The 13,446-nt window shown below is 40.1% G+C and overlaps 1 protein-coding gene across 6 annotated transcripts in view; it reads left to right on the plus strand.

Moving 5' to 3' along the window:
- The window catches only part of mical3a (microtubule associated monooxygenase, calponin and LIM domain containing 3a), an 88,810-nt gene that overhangs the window by 42,722 nt on the left and 32,642 nt on the right, over positions 1-13,446 (plus strand). For 5 of the 6 annotated variants that reach the window (XM_061821412.1, XM_061821415.1, XM_061821416.1 and 2 more), the window contains 5 exons: positions 3,586-3,772; positions 7,022-7,122; positions 7,241-7,334; positions 10,132-10,327; positions 12,457-12,695. In XM_061821412.1, coding sequence (XP_061677396.1) covers positions 3,586-3,772; positions 7,022-7,122; positions 7,241-7,334; positions 10,132-10,327; positions 12,457-12,695 — 817 coding nt within the window. The remainder of the gene's footprint in view (positions 1-3,585; positions 3,773-7,021; positions 7,123-7,240; positions 7,335-10,131; positions 10,328-12,456; positions 12,696-13,446) is intronic. The other variant, XM_061821413.1, reaches the window with a different exon arrangement.

Raw genomic sequence — 13,446 nt, forward strand, 5'->3', positions numbered from 1 at the left:
CTGGTTACACAGGCGCCTCACGGTTCAAATCCAGTCTAGCCTGTGTGGAGATTGCATGTTTTCTCTGTGGCTGCATGGGTTTTTCTCCCACATCCCAGAACCATTCACGATGGGTTAATTGAAGACTGTAAATTGTCTGTAGGTATGAATCTGAGTGTGAATGGTTGTTCAACTGTGCCCTGTGATTGGATAGCAATCAGGTCAGGGTTTACCCTGCCTCCTGCCTGCAGTCAGCTGGGTTTAGGCTCCAGCACGCCTGAGACGCTACTGAGGATAAAAAATGTAGAAAATAGATGAATGGATGGAAATCTTCATTGTTTGTTAATGAACAGTGTAGCCCTTTTACCACATCTAACCATTTGCATGCCGTTTAACCCATCTGAATATTTTAAAAAGTGTCTATAGAAAACATAAAAAGTCAAAGAAGCAGTTTAAAATGTTCTTAATTTGCAACCTCAATTTGAGAATTTTGGTTCATTTATTCCCCTGCAGAAGCCAGCAAAATCGTGTTCTGCTACCCCACTGCCCTTATATGAACTTAGTATTCAGGAGAGGGCTGAGCAACTTGCCTCTCAGTTGGCGGGAAAGTCAACTGGACCGAAGGTGAAACCTCATCATGCTTTTTTTGCTTTTTTTTTTTTTGGGCAGAGGGAGAGACAGCAATACTGATCTTACATTTGGTTACACACAGCCATGTCATTATTAAATACATTTTCTGTAATATTTAGGTTTTCTGTACTGTTGAGGTAATAAATACATTTAGTTGCTTATAAATATAGTATAAGAATCAGCTTTAATGGCCAAGTATGTAAACAACATACAAGGAATATGTCTCAGGCAGTTGGTCCCGCCCTGGTACGACATGTTGAGTACGTAGAGGAAGAACAAACAAACAAGAATGAAGAACAACAGACAACTGATTAATAGGAAACTATTCCTTATAAGAGTCACAGTTGTGCAAAGATGCAGACTCTTCTAGCATTTAGAGCGGTTAGCGTGTCAACCCCCCACATTATGTTCAACTTATACAGAGTCCCCCTACCCATTCGCGGTTCACCATTATAGACCGGTGAAATGACAATTGTGTAAAGTGACGAATCATGCGATAGTCTACAGTATATATTACTAATACTGTGTCCCAACAATGGCACAAGGCAGAAAATAGTAGGTTTACTGATCAAGAATTGAATGACTTAATTGCAAAAGGGAAAAAAAAAAACAGCTTGAATGCCAGATTAGTTTTGATTTGCATTGATCAGTAGCACCTACCCGACGGAAGGAATTGGTAGAGCTGGTGGCCATACGAAATAAAATTGTTGGAGAGTACATGATATATGCTAACCATTTAGGACACAGCTTCCTGATTAATCTTGAAATTCGTAAAAAAAAAAAAAAAAGTTATTTCTTCCCTCAATTTTCACGGCGCCGGTGAACAAAAAATAACTAGACATTTTTTCATGGAACAATAGCACCTGGCTCAAACCCATAAAAACTGATTATTCATTTTACTTTGAGATAGGTAAGTTTTATGGCTTTGTAAAAGAAATGGTGTATTGAGAGTTGCACACATTATTTGCCATGTTCAGTCAAGTTATGTTTCACTTGTCACTTTTTTCTTGATCACATTAGTCTGTTTGTTATATCTAGTAACTAATTTGCACAACTGTTTGTCACTGTTACTTCGGTCTGTAATATTGCACTGTTGCTTTCCTGCATTGCTTGCTTGTGTGTGAGCCCACGTCCATACATGCATGTTGTACAACTAAAAAGTTAAACATTATATTGCTTTATACTCTCCAAAGCAGGAGTGCCCAATGTATCCATTGCGATCAACTAGTCAATGGCGTGATAGCATGCCAAAAAAAAGACAGCAGCCTATCCATCTCATCATGTGATTCAGAGGTGGCCAATACATTGATTGCGCGCATATAAAGATGCATTACTGTCTGTCTCTTGGTTTCTCAACGACAGTCACGGTGATGCACGTGTCCCCGTTCCCTCCTTTGTAGATCGCGAGAGGCTGGCTGTTTGAAAAGTACATCTTGGAGTAATAAACTCAGGGCACCTCTGCACCAGAGTTTCCTTTATCCCTGAAAAGTGCCTGACAGCATCTATTCTCCTATTTTTTAGTTCTACAGTATACTACCAACATAAATGCTGAGTAATATTTGAAAACTGCTTTCTCCTCCATGGCGCTTGTTTTCCTGCATTTGTTGTGCATCTTTATCGGGGTTCAAGCAACCAAGACCCTCAGGATACTTGATGTGCCTGAACAGAGATATCTTACTCACAAAACTGGGATTTTCTTTGAGAGACGGACTTTGAGGAGCAGGTAGGATGCAAGAGATTGGTGATCATCTTCTTATCCCTAGCAGATTGGAAAAAAAAATGCACACTATCATTTTTCAAAAATCCTCCACAAACAATTGAGCTGTCTCCTTGACGGCAGTAGAGTGTTTCAAGACATAGACATCGAAGAACTGGGAACCTTGATCCCCTTGCTTAAATTTAAACCAGTCTGAAGTGATCTCATTCAGAATTCTTTAGTAATGCTATCGAGACACTTTATCCCAGTTAAAACCCTACACCAAACTTTCTCTTCTTGTTAATTTTTTCAGTTTCTCAGGCAACCTTCAGTCACCTTGGAATGGATGAATGGATGGGTGCTGACAAATATTGAATTTTTCTCACAGATAGTACCCATTGGTAGAAATACACATGGAAACAGTTTTTGATTGGAAAATCTATTTTTGTTATTCCATCTATTCTATTCCTAGTCAATGTGTTCTGGTTTTCAAGACAAGTGCCATAGTGCAACAACACAACTCACTATAATTTCTTGTTCAGTCCTCCCTTTTGAAGTAGTTCATCCTAAGCATCCATGATGGTTATCCCATTTGGAAGTACAGTATCTTTACCTTGGGTGGTTAGTATTTGAATGTCTGTCAGCACACCTTAACCACATAGGGGCTCAAATTATGATTTGTCTCCTGAGTGACACAATTTTTTGCATGCACCTGTTTATCTTGTGGTGTGTTCCTTCCTCCTCTTCTGCATTCCCTTTTCATGTGCTTTTCCTTCATCACTTGTTTCTCCATATTTTCCCTGCAATGCTTCATTTGTTTTTGTTATAGCACTATGTAAGGATGTACACAGGGGGAGTTAGCTCATTGGCTGAGCAGATAGCCAGTCAGCTTCAGTCGCAGGAAGACCCCAAACCATTACCTGAGAAAAGAGATTTGGTAAGCTTGCTGTTCCCATGATCAACAGCACGCGACTCCACAGATTTTTTTTTTTTTTTTTTTTTTTTATGGTGTTGTGTAGTAGTGCTCAGTTGCTGTTGTGATGATGTGAGTGTGGATTCAACAAGTAACAGGAGTCCATTATAGTGCTGTTTGTAACTCCTTTGGATTGTAAAGAATGACAAGATTTTACTTAACACTTGGTTTCATTTCTAAAGCGTCGGAGCATGCAGTGCTTGGCCTAGATCTCATATACTGTATAAGACTTTTAATTAAACCTCCCTTTTCGTGCTTTACCTTTCCCTGTTGCAATTGTTACAATGGCTACAATTTCTTCCCACAGGGCTCCCTCAGAAAAGAATTCCCCGTCAATATTGGAGGCAGCGATGTTTGTTTTTTCTGTCGCAAGAGAGTGTACGTGATGGAGAGACTGAGCGCAGAAGGAAAATTCTTCCATCGTAGCTGCTTCAAGTGCGAATATTGCAGCACAACACTTCGACTGTCTTCCTATGCCTTCGACGTGGAGGACGGTAAGGCTAATCCGGATTATTAAAAAAAAAAAAAAAAAAAGAAATATGTAAAGATATCTACAGTGGTACCTCTACTTACGAATTTGATAATTTCGGAAAGTCGTTTCGTAACTTGAATTTTTCATTCGAAGCGCAGTCTACATGTAAATAGCGTAATCTGTTCCAAACCCCCTGATAATCCTGTTGCCAAAAATAAGCATTAAATGTACATAATGTGAACAATGGTAAAAAACAAAACAAAACTGTTCATTTGCATTGGACGACTACGCAAAGAGAAGATGAGTGACGAGCAAAAGGTATTGTGGGGGACGGAGGAGGAGGCCAACTTTGACAGACAAGAGGAAACATACGTATGACATATGCACGCACACAACTTAATTCCACTAAAGTTTCTTGGGGCCCATGGTGAAGAAAGATTAATAAACTTATAAAAAAACACAAATGACAAAATTTTACTTTTCCAATGTGCATCATCTTGTGATAGCGCCAGTGTGATTCCATTAACTCTGTTAAACTACCAGGAGCTTCCAAATCCATGACCTCATCATCTGGACTTCATGTTCGTAAAGACATAATACGTTTTGTCTATGTAAACATTTGACATAAAAAAATAATCTCTTGAGAATTTCTCTGTCATTATTGTGGGATTTAACAAAATGAAATAATTTTGCTGATCCTGATTGACCTGAAACAGGAGAGGTCTAGTCTGATTGGAGTTCAGACTGTTATACAAAAAATGAAAAGTGTTTTTGCATAGTATAGGTATACCTCTGGCTGTAAACTGTAAAACACCCATTACATTGAGAACTTTGACCTTTGGTGTAGCTCGTAGGTCGAGGCAATGGACCAATCTACAAAGCCTGCATCACTCCCCATGTTCCCAAAATACCCACCAAAGGACTCGCCAAGGGACACGGTCGAGTGGCTTCTCCTGTTCTACAAGACACATATACTGGTTGTGAGAACTCTAATGCTCCCTCGAGGACTCTGTTGATGGTGCAGAGTTGGTCCAATGTTCCACGGCCAGGACAAAAACCACACTGCTCCTCCTGAATCTAGAATTTAACTTCCCAACAGACCTTTCTCTCTGACACCACTTTGCAGTGAGGTTGAGGAGCCCTCATTAGCCCATTCATAGCCTTTGGTAGCTCTGGGTGAATCTCATCAACGCCCAGGGCCTTGCGAACAAGGAGCTGTTTACTCACCTCAATGAGCTCAACCCCAGAAATAGGAGGCTTCCTCAGAGACCCCAGGCTCTGATTCCTCATGGGAAGCCATGACGGTGGAATTAGGTAGGTCTTCGAAGATCTCCATCACTCCGTTCAAGGACTCCAACAAGGGTTGATCCTGTGAAATGCTGTTTGGTGCATAGGCACAAACAATAGTCAAGACCCACCAACCCACCCAAAAGTCATCCAACGGGATGAACTGCAATGTACAGGCGTCGATCAGGGGGGCAACAAGAATACCCACACCTGCTTGATGCCTCTCACTGTGGGCAACTCGAGAGTGGAACAGAGTGTCCCCCCGCCCCATAGCACTGTTACCAGAGCCTGTTTGTGTAGGGGAGATCCGACTATATCGTCTGAATTTTTCAATCTCACGTAGTAGCTTGGCCTGCTTCCCTACCCGAGAGATGTTTTTTGACAATCCTAGAGCCAGCTTCTCCAGCCAGGTATTGGCTCACTCTGCACCCAACACCTGTGGACCCTCCAACATGTGGTGACCCCAAGGGAATGGGGACCCATGTTGCCCTATCAGGCTGTGTCCGGCTGGGTCCCAAGTGCAGGCCCAGCCACCAGACGTTCGCCTTTTTTTCAATTGGAGGTTACTATCACACAGGGGCTCTCCTGCATCTACTGTGCTCTAGACTTTTCATTGAACCTTTAAGGTACCAGGTGGAAACATTATACCAAAGCCTCATTTGCATTGCACGTGTCCCAGTGATTATACAGTACAATGGCCATTAGGCCTTTTGAAAAATGCATCACTGTGTCCACAGATTATTTAGTACATTTCCACCTGATTTTATAGAACATAATTTACACTAACACTTTCCCTATCACAGGGATAAAGAAATAGACTTGGCTTGTTCAGTGTTTTACAACTAAATTTTTGCTTTTAAATCCAGAAATCCATCCAATTTGTTGTGTGTCTCCTGATGTTCAGGTAATTAAAACTAATCCTAAAATAGCACGATGTATTGGTTAGCATGAAAGGCTTTAACCATAACATTGAACCCTAAACAGACACAACAATCCTTGAGCAATTTAATCTTCTTTATTCAAAACCAAGGGTGCATACAAGTGTGAAATAGAAAAGAATATATGAACAGAAAACAGCAATGACAAAAGGTCATAGCACAATAATATAGTGACCAATACATGTGACAATGTAACTACAGGAGGTGGATGAAGCCATAGTGGAAGGAAGATATACCTAAAGCCAAAACAAGATCTAACCTACACTAAGAAGATGTCACAAAATGAAACCAGAACCTAGTCTGACCTGCACGGGGCAGAATTACCAAAACAAAGAACGAAATGTACCCTACACAATGTCAAAAGAACAAAGTCAGGAAAAGAGGTGTACTGAGTCGATGTGGACAACGAGAGGAAGCTGGCAAGAAAAGGATTAAATACAAATTGTGGGCCCAACACCTACCTTTTGCCACGACCAACTTGAAATACACAAAGGAAATGATTATCAAGAGGTGTGACAAAGCAGCTCTGCCTGCCAGCAGTTTGAAAGGTGACAGTGAAAACACAAACAAAAAGTGAAGAGGAGGCAGGAAAACAGAAATATAACACCCAGCACCTGTATTTGTCCACTAGTTTGTTCGTGTTTTCAGTGTTTAACGAGCTACAGCATCAAATGGCATGTCATGCAGTTTCTTGAAAATTAAAGCAGCCAGTTGGAGCCTTGACTTGATCTTTGGCATTTGCTTCTATTGCATTACTCGGTGCACATTTTGATAAACAAGGTGGTTGCTAACATCCCCAGTGGAACAAAACTTTTTTGAAGACACCTTATGGCGTTAGGTGCAGGAATAGCAACACAACGTGCATTTAAAGCCATACTATATGATTTGCTTATTGTAGTTTTCCTCCCTGAGATGTTTTATTACACTTTTTAAAATGCAAAAGGACAAACATCTGCTAACCATTATCTACTGAAAAATGCCAATAGATGAGAGGGCAAATGCTTACTAGTTTACATTCTTTAACATTTGTGCATTTTTATTGCCAGGTAAATTTTATTGCAAGCCACACTATTGTTACCGTCTGTCTGGCTATGCTCAAAGAAAGAGACCCGCGCCTTCTCCTTCCTCAGCTCCAACCACATCTAAGGTACTTAATTCATTTGATTTGTAAGTACAAAGTGAAGAATTTTTTTGCAGTTGAGTGTAAGCATAAGGTTTTCGACACTGGATTTTGGCTAGTATCAACAATCTCTTAACCTTTGTAGGAGAACCGGGAACCTCCAACTCCTGTGGCGATGGTAGATTCCCCCGGAAGGGCGATGGTAGCGGCAGGCCCCTCAGCTGAAATCCGGCACTCAGGTATCCGACTTTCCTCTCTTGCTATGGCCGCTGTGCCCTGCTGTGTGGGCGTGGCCATGGGTTGCGGAGTCTCTCTGCGTTCAGTCTGCCGCACACTCTCTTGGACGTGCCACCAGGTGGCACACAACCCCCTTCAATCTCCCTTCCTGTGTAGCTACTGCATCTACCTCCTTTGTTGTTTGACAATCAATGCCTTGCTCAACTTCCTCTAGCATGGCCCTCCTGTCGCCCTTTCAGTTTCCTTCTCTTCTGTCTTAATTTCCTGACTAACTTTCGTGGGACTATATAGATTTAACTTTTGTACTGTCTCCTTGGTTGATTGTATCGACTTGCTTGTGTTTATGTAAATGGCGTCATTGTCTCATTAAATGATTTATTCCTTTAAGATGCATCATTTGTTATGTTAATCACTGCAGTCATTTTATGACTAGCACAGACATCAGAAGCACTCTGGCAGCATTATTTTAAAAATGAATGGTGCATCTTAATCTTTTATTTTTTCTTGGCTTGGAAATTAAACGTACTGGAATAGCGTTTTCTATAGTCAACCCTCAAGGCAACAATGTTAAATATACATGCATTAAATTATGTAGTCCTCACACCTTGGCAGTAAGACTCACCCTTTTTGATTACTTGTGTTTTAATTAAGAACCCCTTTCCAAATTTTTTTTTTTTTGTGAATGTAACCACTAGTGCCGTGCAACTCACTTTTAGCTCTGCCTCCTCCTGTGTGATGTGTGTCTTTTCGAACGTCCACGTGATGTTTGTCTACAACCTACTAGACTCGTGGACCTCACTGTTACCAAGTGCCTGTATCAGTGCTTTTGTGAGCTTTACCTTTGCCCCCTCCTTTCAGAGCATCTTAAAACTGGTAGATGTGCTGTTGTGCTTTGTTTAGTGTTGGTGATTGGACCTTCTCTGCTGCCTTCTCCTACTATGTACTACTACGCCAACTAACTTCTCATTGTAATTCTTGCCTGCTGATCTGATTTCTATTTACAGATGTAGTAGACGTTTAGTGTGATTAGAAGGATTTAGACTAATCATCGGGACTAAAGTTGGGCCTACTGCATTATGTGGGTTGTGTAGAATTATAGGACAGTACAGTTGTTTCAAGCAATGTAGTATAGTGGTATGAAAATATTCAAAATAAAATCTTTTAAGAATCTAGAAAGTAATTTAAAAAATGAATTTAGTTGACAACTGATAAATTAAATATCCCATAATTAGTTAAATCATTGAGAATTTAATATTTGAGGTATCACTTTCAGCACACAATTTTAAAATGTTCTGCGCAAATTTAGTTTTATCATGGTTTAATTCCAATAAGTCTGTCAGGTATGTCGATAGCATATTGCTTTAAGTTTTTAATTTCTGTTTCTTCAGGTGAAAAGATAAACAGAATTGAAACAAAGTAAGAAAATGAGAATTACGAGGCGCAACATTAACTAAATCCAAAATAAAAAATTCTGTCTTTCAGTGCTCTAGATTTTTTTTAATTTGTTTTATTCCTGCTCAAATTGGTGGAGAGAATCCTGGCGGATCATGAAGGTTACAATTTAGTATATTTCTCAAGTTAGTGGTGGGGGGAAAAAAAAGAGCAAGGTTTAAGGATTTGCTTCTCAGGATGGGAAAAGGCAAAGCACCCACCATGTACTAATGATGTGCTATGCTGTAAATGTGTGCTGACATTTGTTTTAGGACTAATATTCAATAAATTCAGTTATAGATTTAAATATCGGTGTCCACTTGTCAGTTTGTTTTGTGTGCATAGATCATTTTAAACTTGAGACAATGAGAGTCCCGGAATGCACATAACACGGTAACAATGAGTCCCAGTCAGGGAAACAATAGGGTCTGAAATTTATTAAATGCGACCCTATTTTTATTGAGTAAATCAGAAAATTTTACACAGTTGTGCTCATTTACCTGATTACCACGGCAGACCTAGCAAGATGTAGCCAGATTTACATGGTGTTTTTTTTCTTTCCTCATTCCAATTGAAATCATTCAGGTTGAAGATCTCAGGTCAAATGTTTACAAGTGACGTGATGTATTCTGATCAGATGTATACATGATATGCGCTACATTAAATCGCAATATTTTTGTGCTCGTTGTCATTAACATCATGTCGTTTATCAACATGGAGATCCATCATCTATTCAGCATGGTGTTAGTGGTTTATTTAATGATAAAAATGCTTGATTAAAAACAATCTAAGTTGTTCAAAACCAGATCTGTTGCATATGAGCTCTGTCAGAAGCCACCAGCTTTATGGCATGTGTAAATGATATCACTGCACATCTAAGTTGAGAACGCGTGCGCAGACAGCTTTTCCAACTATCCTGAATGACATCAAATGGCGAAAATTAACTTCTTATTTAAAAGCAAAATGTAAAATGTAATAACTAACTATAAGCCTTGGGCCTTATTTTTCATGATTTCTGAACAAGAAAACAATATTATTAGCCATTGTGATAGTTTTTGGGAAAATATATTGTCTTATTTATTTATTTTTTTAATGACAGGCCTAGTGGCAGTTAATGCTCATAACTTTGTCAGAAACTGCAGGTAGATTTGTTCACACTTGCTTGCCCTCACATATATGCCTAGATTGGATGCACACGTTCCCTCAGAGCGGAGTTTTTAAATATTAAAGGATTCTTTTTTTTTTTGCTCACAAACAAAGCAACATTGGATCCTCACCGACCTGAATGGCTGTTGTACTTGTTCATGCTTTTCTGGAAACCATGTTTTCACATAGGGCCTCTCACCACATTCTTCTTTTCAACCGCAGTATCGGAAGTCAATGGCCTACAGGAGCCAAGCCTAGCTAAGCGCCTTCGTGGAACACCCGAGCGAATTGAGCTGGAGAACTACCGACTGTCCCTGCAGAAGGAGGAGGAGCTGGAGGAGGTGCCAGAAGAGACTCTGGCAGAGCATAATCTCAGCAGTGTGTTGGATAAAGCTACAGATATTGACCTGGGCTCCAGGTAAGTGCTGAAATAGTTAAATTTTTTTAACATACTTACAGCCATTTTCAAAAGCACATTCCACTGTGTTTTTATTATCATGAGGCGAACAGACACAAGCTGTCATACGATCTGTCATCCATCCATCCATTTTCTAATGCTTCTCCGGGTCAAGTTGCGGGGGATGTAGCTTCAGCAGTGATACCCAGATTTCCCTTTCCCCAGTCACTTCTTCCAGTTCTTCCGAAGTACATTTTAGAGGTCTTTTTACTGAATAGTTCACTTAATTCATTTGTCTTGAGATAAGATGGCATATTTTAAGCATATTTTAATGACAAATGTGATTTTGTGCTATCCAGTGTTAGGGTGATTGTGGGCAAAATAATGTAATAATTTATAATAAAAATTTCAAACGCAAATTTTTATCTTAATCTTATCTAGACGAAAATATATGTTCAACTGTACCATAAAACCTTTTCAATGTTTTTACCAAAAAATTTAAGTGTTTATGAATTAAAGACCGTGAATTTTGTCCTAGTTTCATGTGTTGTAAAAACAACTCATTTTGGGGGCAGAGCCTCGTACCTCACTACAAGTTGGACCTGCTATTGTGCGACTGGTACTGTCTGGTTATGGCATCAGTTTACCACATGAAATTATATTTATGGTGAAGCAAGATATCACAAGATATTGCTCTCAAATTAATGTGGCAACATTTTAAACTGCTTTTGTTCATTAAAATCCTTATTTGTGAAAGTATAACAGACTCTGGACTACATTATCATCTTCTGTTTGTTTTGGTGCGATAATAAACGAGCCTTGTACACGCAAATCGCACATCATACTGCAGATAGTTTCTCATGCAAGTGCAGGGAGATCAATCGCACTGTACAGTGAACGGCCGGGTGGTCGCGTACCTATTTACTAAATACACAGCGTTTTCATAATTTTAAAACAAGACCGAAAACTTCGTATATACATTCAGGATATCAAAGCCTTCACTATTTAGCAGTTTATGACTGACTAAACCAAACAAGAACTTCACAAATGTCTTTGTTTCCAACACGAGGCATATCCTGCTCAATGCGTCTGCTTGCTCGGCACTTTCTTTATGGCCAGCCGTTTCATCTGCATTCAAACATGTGTGCTGTCTCACTGGCTCAAATTGATAACCTTTAACGACCTTATAAAACTCATATTCTTCACTGTCTTCGTGGGACGCTTCAGAATAGTGTTCATCGCTCAAAATATCGGAAAATTCATCGTTGTTCTTACAACATATTCCAATCCTTGCCATTGTTGACACCAGCGATGACGTCACGTTCCTACTCGGCTGTTTCTGCTTCATTTTCGTCTTTTTTCGGCAAATACAGCAATGTGTGATCATTTTTTTGCCCATAATCGGAAAAATAAAAATGTGTCCTTCATAAAGGAATTCAGATTCAAATTCTGCATAAAACACTGTATAATAATAACAAAAAGGTGCAGTCAGGACATTCCACAAACTTTAAGGACATAAATTTCTCTTGATCTCCTCAGACCACAGAATCTTATTCCTCACCATCTTGGAGTCCTTGAAGTGTTTTTCAGCAAACTCCCTGCAGCCTTTCATGTGTCTTGCATTGAGGAGAGGCGTCAGCCAGGCCACTCTGCCATAAAGCTCCAACTGGTAGAGGGATGCAGTAATGGTTGACTTTCTAGAGCGTTCGCCCATCTCCCACCTTCATCTCTGGAGCTCAGCCTCAGTGATCATTGAGTTCTTATTCACCTCTTTGACCAAGGCACATCTCCCCAGTATTTCTAAATGTGTCCATACAGCCTGTTGTAGGAAGGGTTCTGCTTGTCCCAAACGGCTTCTCTTAAAGGATGGAAACCACTGTACTTTGGGAACCTTAAGTGCAGCAGTTTTTTTCTTTTTTTTTTTTTTTTTTTTTTTTTTGCAACCTTGGACAGATCTGTGCCTTGCCAAAATTTTGTTCAAATTCTTCAGGAAGTTCCTTTGACCTCATGGTTTTCATTTGCTCTGACATGCATTGAACTGTGGACAAGGGTCTGACTTTTATGATCAAGTCCAGTCAGTATAATCAAACACAGCTGGACTCCAGGGAAGGTGTAGAACCATTTTAAGAATGACTTCTTTTTTGTTGCAGTAGCTCAGACTCAGACCTAGAAGAGGAAGAGGACGAACTGGATGACCAGGAAGAGGTGGAAGCTGAGTTGGAGGAGAAGCAGCAACTTCGCAGTCCTTCAGACCTTGGAGGTGTTCCGTGGAAGGAGGCACTACTGCTACACGCCCAACTTAGAGGTGACCACTGTGACTTAGAGGATGAGGCGCTTGGTGAGCTAGACGAGGCAGACAATGAAGATGATGACGATGAGTCAAGTGAAGGTACGTTTGTGACTGCATTGTTTGGGTTCCCCACCCCCACCCCCCACCACCGTTTGTTTCTACGTGTTGTCAACGACTTTTTCTCCAGTCTGTACCACTTTGAGCTCTTTGACTTAATCATGCGTTGTCCTTAATGTCTCCTCCTTTTTCCACCTATTCCTTTGTGTTATATTTTGTGTGCAAATTGGTTTTGGTGGGCTTCTGCCTATGCCCGCTGGCAGAGGGGGATTACAGCCCCTGGGACAGGGAGCTCCAGTCAGGCCTTTGGCTGGAGATGTACCTCACAGACGAAGATGATGTTTGTACTTTTAAAGGTAGCAGCACAACTGCCTGCAGATTTATTTGCAGTTTTGTTTGAGTGTGACAATCTCCGCTGGCTTGGCCTGCTTATTCAAGGATTGTTTCCTTTCTTACTTTCCTTACTTTCCTTAATTACCGTTTTAATAGTCACATTAACATTTTTTTAAATACTAATGAAATAATGCCAAGCTTCTCTCCTCTAGATGCTGAAGTTATGCTTTAACACTTTTGCAGGTTTTTTTTTTAAACCTTAAATTAGTTTTTTTTGCAGTCTATTCTCGTGCATGCAGCCCATGCCTCCTTTGTAAAGGTTGCATCTCTTTTCTAATTTTCTCTATTCCTCACTCTCCCTTTCATTTTTGTCCTTTCTTTTATTGTCCTATTTTTCCATTTCTCTACCTGCCCTACTCTTGTCTCACTCCATTTTTCTGCAAAAAAATACAACACTGAA

The sequence above is a fragment of the Syngnathoides biaculeatus genome, chromosome 6 (assembly GCF_019802595.1).
Source record: "Syngnathoides biaculeatus isolate LvHL_M chromosome 6, ASM1980259v1, whole genome shotgun sequence".
NCBI classification, from domain to species: Eukaryota; Metazoa; Chordata; class Actinopteri; order Syngnathiformes; family Syngnathidae; genus Syngnathoides; species Syngnathoides biaculeatus.